Below are 21,475 nucleotides of genomic sequence, written 5' to 3' on the forward strand. Positions count from 1 at the left end.
TAGGGTAACCTGATCTTAACCTCTTTCTGGTTGACTGAAAAGGTGTGCTTGATAGTTTGGAGGAAGGTGGATTTATTTCTTTTCAATATTTTTTTTTAGCTAGATTGTTATATAATATGTCCCTGTCTCTACAGACTTGCAAGTTCCCTTTTTTCTCATTGGGCAAAGCATTTGTCTCTGAGTTTAAGCACCCTGGAAGCATTTTTTTTTGTTTTGCTTAAAATTTTTTTTAATTATTTTATTTGCATCAAGGAGAGAAGGCTAAATATCTTTCTGTTGTGAATCTATTTAATTATCATTGCTCTTTATACTGAAATTTTGAAAAATAAAGAAAATTCTGATTTCTCTGGTGTGTCATGAATGGTAGACAGCAGTTGTTTAAATTTAAACAGTCATATATTTCTTTTATGCAGACATGTATTAGGACGTATATGTCTCGGTGTACAGACTTAAACCTTTCACATAATAAACTTTTAACTGCATAAAAAGCTTAAAAAATACACATTTCTGGCAGTACGATTCTACAGTGTATGTGTGTGTCTAACCATGTTTGCTTGTTTGTGTACTGTCAGAAGTATCAGAAAACAAGTCTGCAAAGTATGGTGGTCTTTCCGGTTTGCTGTTCCTCGCATGAGGTCACTATTGCTTAACCTCTTTGTCTTCATTTGCCCCATATCATACTCTGTTTTCCTATGGCTCTCAAGCACTTCTGTGTCATGTGTTGTCATCTTACCTACATAGGGCAGTCACTGAAGTCCCACCCCCTTATTAGTTTATGAATGAGCTGCTCCATTATTCAGTCCATGTCCACATATCCTCCTAGCATCTTGGCTTATATTTCAACTCTTGACGGTTCCAGATCTATCTTCTATGTATTTTTTTGTGTTATTTCATTTAGCTCATCTCTGTCCACATTTCTGTATGTCTGAAATTCCTCACTAGGAATTTCTTTGGCCACCTGGACATTTTGCTCCACTCCTGGTTCCCTGGAGGAACATTTAGTTAACCAGGTTACTTCTGGCCATTGCCATTTACATGTTTCCCTGTCAAGCTACGTTGGCTAGTAATTTCCAAGGAGGTACTCAGATCAAAGCCTTCTATACTGTATTCTTTGTAACTTCACCTTATGACCAGAGGAGTTCCTCTGCAGAGGTATAATATTGTTTTATTAAAATATGATGTGCTGTAATACACACAAGAGCAATTTATATTAATCCATAAGACTGCAAAAACAAAACTGAAATCTGTCTTTTCTTGGAAGACCTCTGATGCCAAAGCCTTTTTTTATGGAAAGATCAGTTTTTAAGATGAGGGTTTGCATAAAAGATGTTCTTTATGTGGTTGCAAGTATTCACTGTCAACTGCTTCTTTCAGGATTATTAAAACAATATTTCCTGTGGTGCAACTGCTTGAAATGACAAATGAGTACAGTTTGTGTTATCTTTTTCCTTTACTATTAACCACATTACTAGGAACTCCAACAGAGGAACAGTGGCCAAATATGACAAAGCTACCAGATTATAAGGTAATTTTTATTTTTAATGCTGATAAATGCTGATATTGTAGTTATGTTTAAATTACTGTAGGTTTGTGTCATATGTGAACCCCTGATGGTAATGCACTTTTGAAATGTATTTATGTTGAAATAGTGTTTTGTAACATCATGTCTACATTCTTGCACATAGACACAACTGTAAATGTCCTTTGCAACTAATACATCTGACTCTTTACTCTAGTTTCACGTAGATTACGTTATGTTGCTGGGTACCACATTTCACACGTGTACTCACATATTACTTACTCTGCCATGCCATTTGCACTTTATTCTTTGTCTTCAGTATATACTGACCCTGTTCATTTTGCAGAATAGACTTCACAATATATTTATTGTGTATTACATGATAATAGGATCTCCCCAAATAGAGTGCCTTGTACCCCATTTGGAAGGTAACAGGCAGGATTCTTTAAAGACTTGTTCTTACTGTAGATTTACTCTCCTGTAACAATTGCTTGCAATTCAGCACGTCACCAGACTAACATGTTTTCATTGAGAATAAGCCTTTCAAACTTCTGACCCAAGTCTGTTTTGTCCCACCCGTGAGACTGGTAGTTACAGAGAAACAGAAATCAGTTTAGCAACCAAGAAACATAACTGAAAAAATGCTGGGTTATGTTTTTGTTAAGCAGAGAAACAGATGCCCAGCATGTATGAAATTAAATGAACCACATGCATTTATAAACTTAAGACATTTGTAGACCTGCTGTTCAAGGGATAGTTTCCAGCCTATCTTGACAGCCCAGAGACTTTGGGCCTGTGATCTTTTTAGCTGGTAACCTTTGGGGGTCTTTCACACTGTTAGATGTTTTTATCTGGATACGGCCCAAAAAGGCATTGTACTCGGTAATTGGTTTGATCTGTGCAGAGTATAAGGAAGTGATTACCTCTTTAGATCTTAAAAATATTTGTTTTGCAACTAGTTGCACTAAATAACATGATTTCCTAACAATCATCGACACATGATTATCAAAAGAGAGAAAGAAAATCTTGTCAACTCAAGTTTCTAGTTGCCTAACTTCATTTTCATTTTGTAGTGGTGTGTTGTCTGTGCAGTATGATGAGGGGAGGAGTTGTCTGCCAAAAGTGAGAATACTGCACTTTTTAGCATTTAGTTTGAGTCCATTTTTAACCTACTAAGAATTCACCAGGTAAAGTGTATGCTGCAGGATTTGAGTGTCTGGGTTACTTAATAACAAGCCCAAGTTTGCAGTCATCTTTAAACTTTGTTAGCCAGAAGTCTTGCCTCTTTGGAGTAAATGCCAAAAAGGAGATGTCCAGCTCTGAGCCCTGAGGAACACTGCTGGTCACTTTCATACTTTTTGATGAGGCACCAGCAATTCGGTGTGTGAACTCTGTCTTTCATCCAGTTTGCTATCCATCTTACTACAAGTGGGTCAGTTTTAATATATTTACCTTCTGTATGACACCAGCATGGGGAATGGTGTCAGAGGCTTTGGCCAGGTCAAGATGCAGCATGTGTACCACATGCCCACCATTTGCAAACTCTGTAAACCTTCTGAAGAAGTTTACCTTGACATGTTGTACCTTTACCAAAGCCAAAGTATCTGCGTCAAGTTGAAAAAGATTCTTAGTTAAGGAGATCAGTTGTATTACATTCCATGACTTTGTAGACGAGGCTTTCAAGGCTGAAAAGTTTGTAATTATACCTGGGTCAGTTGTAAGGCAACCTTTACAGAGGGGCCATATGAATACAGTGCTTGAGTCATTAGCAGCAAAGCCAGTCGCTAAACTTAGGTTAAGCAGTTTAAGGAGTGGGTTTGCAAGATTATATTTAACACTGTTTAATTAAGCAACCAGATATATTTTCAGGTTCCATTGAAGAAGTATTTTTAGTCTTGGTAAGCACTTTCAGTACATGATCTTTAGAGATAATTGGGAGATTAAGAGATTTGGGTATTTTAGGGCTTTGGATAGAAATCTCAGGGGTGAAGCTGACACTGAATTTGCTTTCAGGGATGTTGGCAATATGTATTGGTCATACTATGAGGTTTGGCAGCCATCATAATTAGACTCCGCAAGGCTTTACTGTGTCTAAGCAATTCCGATTCTGTATCATATCTCAAAAAAATCATCTCCCTCTTCACACCAGACCACTCACCCAGCATCCATGACAGAGCTAAACCTGTATAGAATTCTTTAATGAAGCTTACTGTTGCTGCATCAAGGTCACGGGTTGGCGCAGTCAAAAGTGAATTTTGATATCTCATTGAAGAGCAAGTTGTGGTTGACACATTTATATTTATTCAGTTCATTAGTGTTTGCAGTAAGGGCTTGTTGGAGTTTAAGGGAGAAGGTCACAGGTTTGTGGTTAGATTTCACTGGGTAAGGAGGTACTAGAGGAGTACTGTAGAAGGCAGCCATGTTTGTAAGAATCTAGTCAAGGATGCTGTGTCCTCTACTAGGTTTGTTTGCCATCTGCTCAGCGAATTGCCACCCTATGAATTGGTGGGCGTATCCCACATTGGAGGTGTATGTGTCCCAGTTACTGAAGTTTAGTCAAATTCACCCTAAATTAATGTAGTTTCTGGTAATAGGTCTTTTGCAACACTGAAGAATCCTGTAAGGTTTTCAGGAAGCAAAAAAGGTGTTACGTAGCAAGTTTTTAGTCCGTGATCTGTCATGCTTGAGCTCACTACAGCCCTTCGAAGACCTTGAGACAGTTGTACTACAAAAAAAAAAAGAAGCATGCATTTCAAAAATGCAGTACTGTTTTGTTTAAAAAGTAAGAATAGTAATTGTAAAAACACCATTTTATAGTGGAAAATGTGTTTTACATTACCAATTGGAAAATTTTAGACATAAAAGGTCATATGTGGATTTAGCTGAACAACGTGCCTGGTTTGTCAAAGTGCATTTATGTGAAGCACAGGATGATTTCTTGGATAACCGTAGTAGCACAAGGACAACTTATTGATACATATGCACTTGTGTTTTATTATCATCATTCCAGCAAGTTAAAACACACAAGATTGTGGTGAATTCTGTGTTGGTGTACACAAAAGCAGTGCCCCTGAGAAAATGTTAAATTTGGAGTAGAGCCTTTTTTTATTTTTATAACAGTGCAGTTGTATATTCTTTAATTAGAAAAGATGTAAAAATCATAAAAAATATAGTTATACCTCATGGAAGGATGGGCTCTGATTTTTGTAACTAGAAATGTATTCCCCCCACAGTGAGGATAATATTCATTACCTATGCCTTACCATGTTGTATTGCCGTAATAGAATCATGTAGTGAAGAATTTTGCCCATACTGTATTGCCGGGGTGGGAGTGCTATTAAATACTTTGGCAGTATTGTTTAAAGTATTGGTATCTGAAGAGGCTATCAGAAGTTAAACTGAATGAGGACCCTATATAGCTTGCACCACTGATGTGTGCAGCTGTAATTTTACCTTGTTTTGGCTTGATGTTGTCATATATATATATATATATATATATATACATATATGGTTGCTTTGGACCATTTCTAGCTCTTTTCAAGTTCCCTGTATAAAAATCCGCCTCAGGGCATTTTTTTCTGGCTATATACCCAAGCAGAGCTCCACGTGGTCCTGCAGAGGGGTCCTAGCAACAGAGAACTGAAAGAAGCGACCACTTTCCAGATTTAAGTATTTTTTGGCTTTTTTTATCTGCATTGTCCTCTCTGGCTTTCATTTAACTAGATATAACTGTTTTTGTGTCTATCTGCTGATTTCTGAAGTATCTGCACTTAAAAGTAGCATTTTGGTCGACTCTGGTCGATTAATACTGTTTTTTTGTTAATTTAACTGCTGAGGCTGCCCACTAAAGTGTGCTAGCCTGTGTAAATCGATTTTACTGTTTGCTTAATTGCATTTCTGTGTGCTTTCCTGTAAAAACAAAAAAAAATACTCCTTGTTTTCCGCCTTTGCTCGACTAGTTAAGACCAGTATACAGGCTTTGCTGTATTCTGGGCTGTGTGTAGTTCCTGTTTTGGCCATTGCCTTACTTGGATAGAAGGAAGTTTCTGAGCTCACCAGTGGGAGTGGGGAGCCTTGAGCAGCCTATCTGTCCCTGGGGGAAGTGACCTCAGCACTTGAGCTGTAAATCATTGGTTGCTTTGGACCATTTCTAGCTCTTTTCAAGTTCCCTGTATAAAAATCCGCCTCAGGGCATTTTTGCATGGTTGGGCATAAGCAGCAGCGGTTATACAGGTTTAAACTATTTCTGGCTCCGCCAAGTCTGCTCTTCAATTTTTCCCTTAGAAGCTCTACTCAGTCTATTTAGCTGTATATATTAGCACTTGTTTTCGGAACTTCTATCCTTAGCAAGCACTCATAATAAAATAAGCACTCTTACCCTAAAGTAAGCACTACAGGCATCCACTACCCCCCTGTGAATACCCACTTCCCTTAAAGGCACAGCACTCCTTATAATATTCTAGTATGTCGAGTGGTAGACCACTAGCATCCTCTCTTGTTCAGCTGGTTAATCTGGGAATCTTAAGACAATGTTATAATTGTCTCATGTACACAGACAACCCTCTCCTCCTTCCTACTAACACATATACTTGTGAGAGATGCAACTATATAGCCAGACTGGAGGCTGAATTCTCTCAACTCAGGACTGGCAAGACCAGACAGGAGGAGAAGGTACCCACACCCAAAGCAAAACCGGTCACACATAAAACCTCCACTACTACAAACCAAACACATAAGAACACAAAGACATACTCGGAGGCTCTTATAAAAAACTTACCAAAACAACAGAGGCCTCCAAAGCAGACACCCAGAAATACACCCCCACAAAACGCAACACCTACAACACATACCTCAAGCAACAGGTGTGTCACACAATCACAGCCCCTAAGGCAAAACACTATGCCAGAGACATTAGTAATAGGTGACTCTATAGTCAGACACACCGACGCTCCACTTACCAGGCTGAATAAGGAGAGGGTAACGGTGAGCTGCCTATCGGGAGCAAGGATCCGCCACATTACACACGCACTCAGGTCACTCCAAAGCAAGTACAAGTATGATGCAGTCATTGTCCATGCTGGTGTGAATGACCTGAGATGTACCTCCCTGGACTACATGAAAAGAGACATTGAGGAGCTCTCCGATTATGTAGCCCAGACTGGTATGACCCTGACCCTGAGCAGCATCCTACCTTCACCAAGAATGATGCCTCAGTACAAAGACAAAATGATCAGTTTTAACAATTGGCTTAATCACTGGTGTCATTCTAGGGGGATCCAATGTCTGTCAGCCTGGGATGACATGCTGGACAGGCCACGTTGCTCGCAAGGGATGGCTTGCACCTGTCACCACTGGGCTTCCGGATACTGGCCAAGGCTCTTGCCACCCCATAGTGCCTTTTTAGCCAACGCTCAAAAGACAAACCACCCTCCGTACAAAACAAAAATGGAAAAAGATTAAGGGTAACGCTGCTCAACGCCCGAAGTCTAAATCTCAAGATGCAGGCACTCAAGCACTTCTCAGTATGGAGAACATCGATGTCTGTGCAGTAACTGAAACCTGGTTCAAGGCTCCTGAGAGCACTCCAGCGCTACCAGGCTATACCTCATATCATGCGTTTCGGCCTCAAGTTCCAGGCCGAACCACAAAGCGACGGGGAGTGTCCATTTTCATAAAGGACACCTACACCTCTCGATTGGTGGCTACCCATGAAGCATCAGAAACCATACAAGTTTTACTCACCATAGGCAAAACTGCCATACAACTGGTCGCATGTTATAGAACACCCTCCCAATCCCAGGAATCCCATCAAGCATTCCTGAAAACACTGGAGGATATGAATGTCACACCAAACACCATCATATTGGGTGACTTCAACTACCCCAACATAGACTGGGCCCACTATTCTAGCCCTAACACCCTAGCCCAAAGATTCCTGGAATTCATTAACTCAAATGCTATGGAGCAACTGCTCACTTCTCCACGAGGAGAGATAATATACTTGACCTGATTATCACAAACATGGGGTCCAAATGCTCGCACCGGATATAAACCCTCACTAGTAAGATCTGATCATAAACTGATCACGTTGGATGTACATATCCCACCCCCACCCCAGAACAAAAGACTACAGTGAAAACTTTTCAAAAGCTGACTTTGTGCTCCTTAAGTCAGAAATGATATCCTTTAAGCCTACTGGGTTAATGGAAACCACATCCCAAAATGCTGAATCCTTCACAAAAGCCTTCTACGGACATCTCCAAGAATGCATGGATCAAGCAATCCCAACTAAAACCAAGACCCTCTCCACCAAGGAAAACGCCGGTTTGGTGGACCCCGCTATAAACAAACTGTACAACAAAAGAAGGAAGCTTCTGCAGGACAAAGCCAAATCCCACAAGGGAAAGGCTTCCCTGATCAGCACAAGTAAACAACTACCTTCTCTCATAAAAACATCTAAAGCAAACTTTGAGAAAAAGATTGCCAAGGATACCAAAGACAATCACAAGGCCTTCTTCAATTATGTCAGAACCTTGGGAGGAAATTCTCAGATATGCTCTGAGTTAGTACACAACGACAAAAAATTCACTGACCCTACCGACATTGCCAATATTCTGGCAGATAGGTTCAGTGCAAATTTCTCCCCTATCTCACCCCCTAAAGATGAAGTAATTATCCCTGCTGAATGTAACCTACCTGTCATTACAGACATACAGGTGAAATCAGCACTCAACAAAGCAAAAAACACAGCATCTATGGGACCCGATGGTATCCCCGGTTGCGTGTTACGTGAACTTCAAGATGAACTAAACCCGCACCTAAGAACGCTATTCAATCTTAGCCTCACTACAGGATATGTACCTGAACACTGGCGCACAGCAACAGTGGTCCCACTCCACAAAGGGGGAAATTCTACTGACCCTGGTAACTACCGCCCCATAAGTTTGACCAGCCTGGTCTGCAAGGCTATGGAAAGAATCATCATGGAACTCATAAATGGCGACATTGGGGATCTGCAGACCCTTGATCCCACCCAGTTCGGTTTTGTAAAAGGCAGATCCTGCCTCTTAAACCTGGTTGACTTCTTCGAGACAGTCACTAGTGCCATCGACGAGGGCAAGGCTGTCCACACTGCCTACTTGGACTTGGCTAAAGCCTTTGACACGATACCACACTCTGGCATCATAGACAAGCTCAGCAGCCTAAATGTAAATCCATATGTCACAAGATGGGTAGCAAACTGGCTAAAAAACAGAACCCATAAGGTCAAAATTGCTGGAGCCATGTCAGACTCTGTCACGAGTGGTGTCCCACAGGGATCAGTCTTGGGACCACTCTTATTCGGCATTTACTTCTCAGATGTGAAAGCAAATATGGGAGGATTATGGCTGACAAAGTTTGCAGATGACTGCAAACTGGGTGCCATAGTTGATTCACCTGCTGACACACACATCCTACAGAAACGTCTCACTGAAACGGACAACTGGTGCCGGAATCATGGCCTCAAACTTAACGCCAAAAAATGTATAGTCATCCCCTTTGGGAAAAACAAAGTACCCACAAATTATCACGTAGACAATAACCCACTGAATACGGAAGAAGTAATCAGAGACCTGGGGACTCAAGTCGATAGTGACCTCTCCTTTGACAACCATGTTGCCAAAGTGGTCAGAAAGACATTCTACCTTGCCCATCTCATCATGAAGGGATTCTCATCCAGATCAAAGGAGGTCATTGTACCTCTATATTCCCCCCTTGTCAGGCCCATGATTGAATATAATGCTCCATTTGGGATGTATCTCACCCGGCACATGCAACAACTGGAAAGACCCCAGAAGTACCTCACCAAGAGGATCATAGGTCTCAAACATGTGCCCTATCCAGCTAGATTAAAGAAACTCCAGCTCTATTCAGTAGCATACCGCCTGCTCAGAGGTGATTTGTGCCTAACATATAGGGCCATGTCCAACCAAGAACTGATGGACATGCTCCATCTCAAAACATCCAAATCCACCAGAACCACATGAGCTAAAGATTTCAACCTCTGCACAAATATGAATAGGACATGCTGGAGGGATAGATTCATAACACAGAGGTTACCCATACTCTGGAACAAAATCCCAGTTCATGTGAGACAGAGCCCTTCATTGGCACTGTTCAAGAAAAATCTCGATGCATGGATGGGAGATCGCAAGTTTCCCCGGAGTCACCTCAATGTCACTACTAGACAGAGGTATAGTTTACTAAATAATGGGGTCCCACATGTGTCACTACTAGAGAGGCAACTATATAATACGGGTGGAAGCCACATCACTGTTGGCTAGGCTTATAAATGCCCCGGCAGATAGCCTAGTACACTACTATGAAACTATATATATATATATATATATATATATATATATATATATATATATATATATATATATATATATATATATATATATATATATATATATATATATATATATATATGTATCTACATATATATATATATATATATATATATATATATATATACATATATATATATATATATATACATATACATATATATATATATATGCATATATATATATATATATATAAATATATATATATATATATATATATATATATATATATATATATATATATATATATATATATATATATATATATATATATATATATATATATATATATATATATATATATATATATATATACATACATATATATATATATATATACATACACATATATATATATATATATATATATACATACATATATATATATATGGGTCTGGAACATTTCACTGAAACTCAAATTAGTGTGCACTTTTCACTAAAAGCTCAATTCACTGAAAACTCAATTCACTGAAACACATTTAACTGGAAGTTATATATGGCCTTTTCCCCCACTGTAGTGCGATCCTGGAGTTATATATAGTAAGGGGGTGTGGGAGGGCATAGCCCTCCACATATTTTATATATTTTGAACTATATACATGGATACTTGCAATTCCAATATATTACTCTTTTCCAAACATAATATATACTTAAAATATGTGGGGGGCGGTGCACCCCACCCCCCTTACTATGTATACTAACTGCAGGGCCGCACTACAGTGGGGAAAAGGCCATATATAACTTTCAGTGAAATGTGTTTCAGTGAATTGTGCTTTCAGTGATTTGTGTTCAGTCATTTCAGTTTCAGTGAAATGTGCATTCAGTGAAATGTCCTAGACCCATACATATATATATATATATATATATATATATATATATATATATATATGTGTGTGTGTGTGTGTGCATATGTGTATATATAGATATATATATATATATATATATATATATATATATATATATATATATATATATATAGATATATATATATATATATATATATATATATATATATGTATGTAATGAAAGTAATAATGGTAAGGTTTATTAGGCCCATCGTATATTTCCTTCTACTTTCCACAAGTCTGTAATTCTTTTTAGCTTCATCATCTTGCTGTTTTGTTTTTTTGTAGCCTCCCCATGCATTGTTCAACTGTTCCACTATGTTTATTCCTACTGCTTCTGCAGCAGCATGCCTAGCATTTTTAACACCCCCCACCCCCGGTGGAGATTTCCTTTCTAACACCTCTTCCTGTATGATAATTGTTTTTGATAATAATCATGAAATGAAACAAAATAGCCAGCAAGGAGCAAGCTAGGAGCAGTGATCAAATCCCAAAAAGACTAGTGCAAGAATCATGGGTTGAAGCTAAATGTCAAAAATGCATTGTCATCTCTTTTGGAAAGTTGAATACGACATTGACAGCACACCCCTAAGAGATGACCCACTTGTTTGGGATTTGGTTACTTATGTGGACAGTTGACCCCAAATTCTATTAGGAACAGATCAAGATGAAACAAACTTAGGAACTTTCTGCAAAGTCAGGAACTGCTTCAACTTGATTTTACAAACACAGCATCCAGAGAGAGAGTAAAACTTGCAGCATATTTCATGCAAGTGCACAATAGTCTTGTAAAGACAGACTATAATCTAAGCAAATAATATGAGAATAACTTAACGTATCAAATATATTAAGCAAATACAAGAACATTCTGTAAAACTGAGGACAGTTTCATATGTGTTTCATACAATATTCAAATTTATTTCACACAAATGTATAGTAGCATTTAATGCCCGACTTTAAGTTATTTTATCAACAACACAGCTAGCTACCCCCTCCAAAGAAAAAAAAAATTATATTCCAGTTTGTTTTGCATTAATGCGCACTAGCCAGCCTTTAATACCAAGATTAAGCTGAGCAAATGAAGAAGATAAATGCCCATACCACTGCTAGCCCCCCCGAAACATTTTAGTTTCACAGAAATGCACACTAGCTGGCCTTTAAAATAATATGGAAAGGACAACATTGCTGCCACACCTCCCAAAGCATAAATATTCAAATTTATTCAAACAAGTGCACCTTGAGGGTCGAATTTAAACTGACCAAATGAAAAGGACAAGTTGCATTTACTCATCCATAATACAACTGGGCAACCCTCCTCTCAAAAAAAAGGACAATAATATTCCACTGTATTAACACAAATATTCACTTGCCTGCCTTAATGGCAGAATTTAAGCTAAGCAAGTTAAAGGGCAAGTTACTTTAATCCACAACCAAGTAGGCTACCCTACCACCTCACCAAAACAAGAAGAGGGTAGAAGAGTACAATGCAACCCCCCCCCCATAAATATCCAATTTCAAAATATGTAAGCAAATACACACACACACACACACATACACACACACACGCCAAACTTTAAAATATTTAAACAAATGCAAACACACACACACACTAGCGTAGCCACCATCCCCTTCTCCCTGTCCAAAAATATGAAAATCTGGTTGTATTCACATTAAAAAATGTTTTCCTTCAGTCCAGTAGTTAACAGTGCCCTGGTTGATGATTAATCCAGTTCACCGAGTTCAGTCAAACAAACAAAAAAAAATTCAACTTTTCCGCTGCAAAACTCATGACTGCATTGTACTACTGTGCAATTAGAAGGCTTATGTTAATTTGAAAAATAACCGTGGTTCTCTCCAGTCTTGTCTGGAGTTCCTTCTGAGTTTCCTCCAGTCCTGTTCCACTTTTCACACAAGAAGAAGAAACAAAGCATTTACTGCATTATCATGGTCAAATGGAGCTCTAGGCATGGTAATGGATTGGGCACCCTCTCAGCACAGAAAGAGCATCCCAACCCCCGCAGCCATTCCAGTGATGTTCTTCGTGTTTCACTGTTGCAGTCATTACATTAGGGTAATCTGCTGGCAGGTTGCTGTCAGTTGGCCTGAATATCAAAGTCTTGGGTCCTGCGTCGGTTGCTGTCTCCTCTTCCATGACATCAGGTCGTCAGGGGTATAAAACATGCAGCCGACACCATTTTATTCAGTCTTTCTTGCCGCGCGGTGCCCGAAGCAGAAGCAGTTTGCAAGTGCCGGTCGGCCGACTCCTGAAATTTTCATATTCGAGTTTCAGAACCGAAGTCTTCAATTAAAGCTAAGTACCCCGTTGGGGAAACTTTTTCTTGCTCCTTACTGAGGTCAGTAAAAGTTAATAATTGCATTACTTGTGGGAAGCAAATACCTCATAAGGATTTTCATTTGTACTGTATTCCTTGCCTAGGCCCAGATCATAACGTGCCTTGCTGTCTGTTTTGTGCTAGATTCAACCAATGCACTATTAAGCGTCGGTATATTTTTGCTTCAAAATATCTTGGATTCAGATTTAATTATCCTGAAATGTCGTTGGATAGCAATCCGACTACCGGAGTTCAGAAAAAACGCAAAGAAAAAGACAGAGACAGACCGTCGAGGTCCAAAACCGACGACAAAGCTTCTCCTAAGCCAGTCGCCGGTTTGCCGGTACTCAGTGAGGCGCTTTCGCAGCCCCTGATACCCGTTACTTTTGAGTTGCAGGCCTCTACCGAGACCCATGCGGAGTCCGGTATGCCGCAAGATTCTCAGAGTATTGAATCCGCAGATGTGTCTCCCTCGGATGGGTCCGGAGCTGCTGAGCAGGCACCGGGTGCTTCTGAGGGTGTTTTCAGGCCTCAACATTTCTATATAAAACCGACGCCAGCTTCAAAAACAACTTCTAAGTCTAAAAAAAATGACGCATGAGCCATGTGTTCAGGCCCCTATGCCTAAAAACAGATGATCAAAATGGCTGAGGACTTAATTACCTTGATCAGGGGTTCCCAACCCCCCCCCCCCCCCGCTAAGAGGCTTAGGCAAGACACTGATTATGAATCTTCAGATCAGGTTTCTATTTCTTCTGATCAGGAATTTTCTATACCACCCTATGAGGATTCAGATGCAGAAGAATCCATCCCATCTGCATCTCCTCCTGATGATTATTCTTTTGGAGAAACCTTGCATACTTTAAGGGAACATTTTCATTGGGAGAGTCAGGATTTCTCTGAATCAAAAAAGAGAGTTAAGGATTTCCTTCTTCTTCCTCAGCATAGGCCTTTGGCTATACCTCCTGTATTAGACATTGTTGATGATGTGTTTTCGGAATCAAGCATGGCTCCTGATTCCCTACCTCCGGCTCCTAGTAAGCCAGACAGATATTACAGGGTGCCTGACTCCTACAAATTTTTTATTCAAAAATCCTGCTGCTGATCCTGAAACTATCTCACAGGGTCCCAAAGGTGTGTGGAGCCTTTTATTACATTCTACCCGGACAGGGTGTCCCTCAGGACTAACCCTTCCTTTATGCCTAAGGTGGTATCCAGTGTGGCTCTTAATCAAACTATTCACCTGCCAACATTTTACCCAAATCTGCAGAACAAGGGGGAGCGGATTCTGCATTCATTGGACGTACACAGCCAACTAAGATCCTACTTAAACAGGACCAAATCTCTAAGAAAGTCTGAGCAACTACTGGTGGCATTTGCTGCAGGATCAGAGGGGAAGGCTATATCAAAGCAGACTATTTCACAGTGGATAAGCCACTGCATTCGTTTCTGCTACTTGCATCATGGTAAACCGGTGCCCAAGGAAATCAGGTCACATTCCACCAGTGCTGCTTCTACCTCAGCAGCCTTTCTCAGAGGAGTTCCAACCAAAGACATTCTAGAAGCTGCTACTTGGAGCTCTGTTCATACTTTTACAAAGCATTATCATTTGCCTCTCTTCTCTAAGTCCAGGGCTGGCTTTGCCACTGCAGTTCTGCAGGGCCTTATAGCCACTCCTAATGCTATTTAGTTCCATCCTCCCATCCATAGCTTTGGGATTCTACCCAAATGTAATGACTGCAATAGTAAAACACAAAGAACATAGTACAGTTGTGTACACTTACCATAAATGTAGATGTTCAAATGTATTCACTGCTGCAGTCCGGGTTACCCACCCGCCATCCCCCTTTTTTCTAGAACGTCTCTTTCCTTCACTATATTCTAAAGCCTTTGTGGTGTATTTGCTTTTAGATGAAGGTAAAGTTCATGTTGCTAAAAGTGCATTTATATTTATAGTGCTGTTTATATATATATATATATATATATATATATATATATATATATATATATTTTTTTTTTTTTTTTTGCTCCCCATTTGGGGGGGGGGGGGGCACCTGACATCTGGGGCAAGAAAAATTGAATAAAATGGCATCAGCAGCATGCTTTATACCCCTGACGACCTGATGTCATGGAAGAGGAGACAGCAACTGATGCAGGACCCAAGACTTTGATATTCAGGCCGACTGAGGGCAACCTGCCAGCAGATTACCCTAATGTGTAATGACTGCAACAGTGAATACACTCGAACATCTACATTTATCGTAAGTGTACACAACTGTACTTTCCATTACTTGACTATATCTCCCCAGTTATCATAAACCTCTCAGTGTGTATGCTATTTTCTTTTTTACTTCTACAACAATTATAGATATTTGGATTTAATTTAAAACTTTTATTTCAAATTTTATAACACAAACATTGACAGATATTTGCTAAAAAGAAACAATACTCTCTCTCATTGAAAACAGACTTTGAATTACCAGTAAACTTTTCTACCCTTGAAACCTATATTCAAAGAAAATGCATCTGACCAAAGGCAGATAAAGTTTACCTTTAGGCTGTTTTCAAATCGTAGGTTCCTTGCACACATTTTTAAGACCATACATACATGCATACATGCATGTCTTTTTTGATTCTCCTTTGTGATTGTGATTGTATTAAATTATATTCCTTGTATAATACAGCCCCACTAGTTTTGAACATTTTTTTCCAGTAAGCAATGAAACCAAATGTATGACCCAGTAATGACAAAACTGCCCATTTCAGAACATTTCAACCATAAATTACAATCCAGTATTAGTCAATATGTGTAGTCTTTGCAGAAGTCATCTGAATAATTCCACATTAAAAATCTGTAACTAATAGAGGTTGATACTAGCAAACAACTTTGTATTTCAGTGTTTCATCTACCAATGCAGTGCCTGCTGCCCTTGAAGAATAACTTGTCTATGTTACATTAAAAAAATGGTATACTGTTAATATTGCTATAGGGAATGGATGGCAAACCAACAGCAGGTTCATAGTTACTAGGCATCTCATCCAAAGGAGGACAGACTCAGAAATACAGCTTCCCTACCACCTCCTCTTTAAAGTACAACACAGTATCAGCAATCCATCTACATGCTGTGAGAGTAGAACCTACAGCCTTCTGCATCAAAAGCACATATGCTACCTGTTGCACTATGACCATTTGCTAAGCGAAATAGTTGCACATTGAAAACAGACTTAGCATGAGCAGCAATAAACTTCTCTTTCCTTGAGACTCACAATTCCTTGAAAATGGACTGAAGCTCTCATTTCCTTCAAAATGCACTGATGCTCACAGTTCCTGGAAAATGTGTCAAAACTCAGTTTGGTAGTTGGCATAGAGGTTTCAGGCTCCTGTTTCTTGTAATCAAGGTACAGGGTTTCATCCTGAGGAAATTAACTAACCTACCATCCCTGGCTAGGGAATTTTGTACACACGCACACACCCCTTAATCCAGATGTTCTTCATGCTTCACTGTTACAGTCCTGACTTATGGGATTTCCTGCTTCGGAAGCCCTCGGTCAAACCGACTACCAGAATAAAAAAACTCCGTCCTCCCTGAGCTGGCGGACACCCTACTCTGATGTCAGTACGGTTGGGTATAAAGGGACCCAGCTGACGCCATGACATCAGTCTTTCTTGCCGTCAGAGCCTGAAGCAGTTTTGAATGTGTCAGTCGGACCACACTGGAGTGAGAAATTCTTCTAAAGCTCAGTACCCCATTGGGGAACTCTTTTCCTTACTTGTGACTCATGTTAGATAAAGTTAACAACTGTCTCCATTGTGGTAAACAAATCCACACAGAGACTTTCATACCTTGTGTGTCGCTTGTTTAGGTCCAAACCACAACTTCCCAAATTGCCATCTGTGCGCCCTTTTCAATACTAGGACTATTAGGCATAGGGCCAAAATCTTGTCTAAGCACCTTAGTCAGCAGTTAATTTCCCATCGCACAATGACTTCCGTCAGCCATCCTGAAGTTGAGCTACCTAAGCGAATGAAGGGAAAAAGATCCAAACTTAGGGCCTCAGACCACAACCTTTCTCTGTCCGCCAGTCCTCCAAGGCTCATTATCTCAGAGGAAGGAGAGGTGCCTTTGTGGCCCCCTTCTGTGGAGTCTGACATGTTGTCGGGTCCCTCAACTTCAATGCAGGTGTGGCATTCGGTTTCTTGGTGGGGTATGGAGTCACTAAGCAGATCTTTGCTTCCAGCGAACGATCCTCACCCGACAAAGTCCATTTGGGGCATCTGTCAACATTGAGTATTTCTCTCAAGGAGACTGGCATCAAAGTAGCAGATATGCACGTGCCCATGGCAAAAGTTACACCTAAAAAGAGCTTGACCTCAAGCACTGTGCCTAGGCCTACCAGCTCCCGCCCCACAGCTTATCAGAAGATTTGGTCAGGTTGGCCAAGGACCTTATTTCTTTGGTCAGAGGCAGCCAATCTTCCTCCTGAATCTTTACCAGGAAAAAGGAAGAGGGACACTTCTCCTAAGACCTTCTCAGAACCCCCTGATTCAGATGAAGTCTCTGATCAGGAGGACTCTGCCCTTGAAGAATAACCCTTCTTTACCTCCTTTGAGGATTCTGATTCAGAAGAGGTGTTCCTTCTGCTTCACCCCCGAGGACATTACCACTGGGGAGACACTGCATGCCATGAGAGAGGTTTTCCAGCGGCAGGCACAGGGATAACCCCAAGCTAAAAGTAGGGTTGGTGAGTTCCTTGATCTCGCACAACACAAACCCTTGGCTAGCCCTCCAGTTTTGGAAGTGGTAAAAGATGTCTTCATGGAGTCTTCTCTCAACCCAGACTCTCTTCCCTCAGCCCTTCGTAAATCAGACAGGTTTTACAGGGTTCTGGACTCACATAAATTTCTTTTGAAGAAACCCGCTGCTGACCCAGAGGTTGTCACCCTAGACCCCAAAGGAATTAGGGCTAGTACTTCTAAAAACCCATTACCTATGGACAAAGAAAGAGGGACTCTTGACAGATTTGGGAGGAAGGTCTACAATTCCTCTACCCTGGCCATGAGGACCCTCTGTTGCCAATTCCTTATGATGAAATACCAGCAGAGTATTTTAGGAAAAATGAAGCATAAGATTTCCTACCTGCCTCCAAGGAATTTCTGGATCTCTGCCACTCCAGTTCCCAGGTAGATAGGCACTCCTTCCACTGTGGATATGATGCCCTAGAGGCATCTTCCTGAGCTGCTTTCTCTGGCTTGGTCATCAGAAAGCATGCTTGGTTTAGGGAACAGACATTGCCAGAGCAGGTCAAATCTAAACTGCTAGATTCACCCCGGATAAGGACTCCCCCTTTGGACCAAAGGCTGAGGCTATGTTAAAAAGATGGAGGAGAAAGCAAAATCCATGCAAATACTCAAAGACTTCCTCCAAGTCCAACCATTTAGGTTCAGTAGGAACTTTCCCACTAAGCAGTGGTCCTTTCTCTCCCAATCAAAACCCAATCAGAGGAAAACCCAGAGGGAAATGCCTCATAGGCAGCAATAGCAATTGCAGAGGGCAGGGCAGTGGTCCTCAGGAACACCCAGGCTGGTGAGTTCTAGGCCATAGGGCCCTAACAGAGATCAACAATGACTCACCCTACCTCAGCCCTGGAGAAGATATGAGGAAGAGACTTTCCCTATTCAAAGAAAACTGTGTCCTTATCACCTCAGACAAGTGGGTTCTGGAAGTAATCTCAAATGGTTACAAGCTTACTTTCAAAGAACCATTAAGATTCTCAGGCTACCTCAGTGTACCACAAAACCAAAGGGGCAGAGGCCATTTTTCAGATTTACAACCTGTGCTATTAGGGCTCTGTGGAACCAGTACAGACCACCAGATATGAAAAGGGTTTTACTACAGGCTATTTATGGTCCCCAGATAAGAAGGCTGCTGGTGCCCTATCCTGGATCCTTTCCATCCTCAGTCAGTCTCTCTTAGTCCCAAAATTCAGAATGCTTACTCTTCAGAAGCTTCTTTCAATGATCACACCTCAGGCTCTAATGGTCTCCTTAGACCTGAAAGATGCCTATTTAAACATCCCTGTAGAAGAATCCTGCAGAAGTTTTCTTCACTTCAGAGCAGGTACCAGTCACTTTCAATTCTCTGCACTTCCCTTTGGCTTGTCTGCTGCTCTGAGTGTCTTCACAAAATGTCTGACCCCTGTGATTGCCTTCTGCAGAACAAGAGGCATCCAAATTTACCGTTATCTGGATGACTGCCTCATTCAGGCCATGAGTCAGTCCCAGCTCCTCAAGGATCTAACCTTCACCCAGACTCTACCCTCTTCCCTAGGGTTCACCATAAATCCCAGCAAATCTAACAAAAAGTCTTCCACCAGGATAATTTTCCTGGCGGCTCTGCTGGATTTCTCCCTTCCAGGGCATTATGTAGTGGCAATGCCTTTTAGCCAGGGAATTCCTCAGAGCACTGGGCTGCATGGCATTTTATATATTAATGATCCCCCTGGGCAGGCTACACATGAAGAAACTTCAGTGGTACCTCATGAATCTATGGCTCCGGCAGTCACAGTCCCTGGAGACGGAAATCCACCTAATTCACTGCCTCAGGGAGGAATTGGCATGGTGGGCACGTGCATGTGGTCAGAACCAGGGTTTCCGTTCAGGGCCAAACCTTAAGCACAGATGCATGAGACACAGCCTAGGGAGCCCATTTCTAGGACCTCCTATCCCAAGGTAAATGGGAAGAGCAGTTCAGGCAGAAGCACATGAATTGGAAGGAATTGGTGGTAGTGCAGAAGGGCATAGTGGCCTTCAGGGATCACTGGAAATCAAGGGTTCTGCTTAACAAAATGGACAGCATAACAATCATGAGGTACATAAACAAACTAGGGGGCACCCATTCCTACCCTCTTTGCTGGTTGGCAGTGCACATCTGGGAGACCACCAGTGCTATGGGGTTGTACCAGATGGCTCTATACCTTCCTGGGGCTCAGAACACTTTATCAGACCACCTCAGAAGACACTTACTGGAGCCCCACAAGTGGCAGTTGCATCAAAAAACATTTCCCAGCATAGTCCAGAAATGAGGATCCTCACAAATAGACCTTTTTGCCACCTATAAAAATGCTCAGTTAAGAAGATTCTGTTCCAGGAACAAACATCACACTACCAGGAGGACAGCTGCCTTCTGCTTCCTCTGGAGCCATCTGTTTCTTTATGCTTTTTTTCCCCTGCCTCTCCTTCCAAGGGTCCTCCTAAAAATCAAGGAAGACGGACCGGGGGTCATCCTGATACCTCCAGAAAGGTGCCCCCTGCTACTGAGTTTAACCAAAGAAAAATCTTCGCAAATACCTCAGAGATTGGATCTGCTGACTCAGGCAAAGGGAAAGTTTGTGCAACCCAACCTGCAGCATCTCAAACTATCTACCTACTTAATTCATCAAAATTCTACATTGAGCAGTCCTTGAGTAGTTAGGTGCTTAGTATCCTCAGAGTCCAGAAGACCCAGTATTAGGAAAACATACTCTGCCATGTGGAAAAGATTCTCTTTTTGGTGCCAGCAACAAGGCCTCAACCCTGACTCAACCAGCATTTCAGCCATTTTGGAGTACCTGGCAGTCTTAGTGAACAAGGGCCTATCCTTCTCATCCATTAAGATGCACGCTTCTGCCATTTCAACCTAAATCCCTACTCCTCCTCCTGTCTTTTCCCACCCGCTACTGAAACTGTTCCTTAGGGGAGTGCTGCACATCAGACCTCCCAGAAGGCAGCCCACCCCTCCTTGGAACCTCAACTTTGTTCAAGAAAACTTGACCTTACCCACATTTGAACCAGCTGCTTCAGCTGATTTAAAATTCTTGATGTGGAAGACAGCCCTTTTACTGGCTATCACCCCAGCTAGGAGTGTGTCATGAGTTGCAAGTCCTCATGGCAGTGGAACCCTTTCTTATCTTCAAACCAGAGATTCGCTCAGAACTAGTCCTTCCTTTATACACGAGGTGGTCACAGACACTTCCTTGAACCAAGCCATACACTTTCTTGATGTGGAAGACAGCCCTTTTACTGGCTGTCACCCCAGCTAGGAGGGTCTCTGAGTTGCAAGTCCTCATGGCAGTGGAACTCTTTCTTGTTTTCAAACCAGAGATTCACTCTGAACTAGTCCTTCCTTTATGCCCAGGGTGGTCACAGTCACGTCCTTGAACCAAGCCATACACTTCCCTACCGTCTTCCCTAAGCCACACAACCAAGGGGAAAGAATCCTTCACAACTTGGGTGTACTCAGGCAACTTCGCTACTACCTTAACAGGACTAAAACTTTCAGAAAATCAGAACAACTGTTTGTTTCCTTTGCTTTGGGTTCTAAAGGAAACCCAGTCTCCAAACAAACTATC

At 41.2% G+C, this 21,475-nt stretch overlaps 1 protein-coding gene across 1 annotated transcript in view; it reads left to right on the top strand.

The window, feature by feature from the left end:
• CDK5 (cyclin dependent kinase 5) overlaps positions 1-21,475 on the top strand; it is a 650,155-nt gene that overhangs the window by 477,024 nt on the left and 151,656 nt on the right. The window contains exon 10 of the mRNA XM_044067607.1: positions 1,465-1,525. Within this exon, the coding sequence (XP_043923542.1) occupies positions 1,465-1,525 (61 nt within the window). The remainder of the gene's footprint in view (positions 1-1,464; positions 1,526-21,475) is intronic.

The sequence above is a fragment of the Protopterus annectens genome, chromosome 3.part1, assembly GCF_019279795.1.
Source record: "Protopterus annectens isolate FY-2018-M chromosome 3.part1, PAN1.0, whole genome shotgun sequence".
In the NCBI taxonomy this organism is placed as follows: domain Eukaryota; kingdom Metazoa; phylum Chordata; order Ceratodontiformes; family Protopteridae; genus Protopterus; species Protopterus annectens.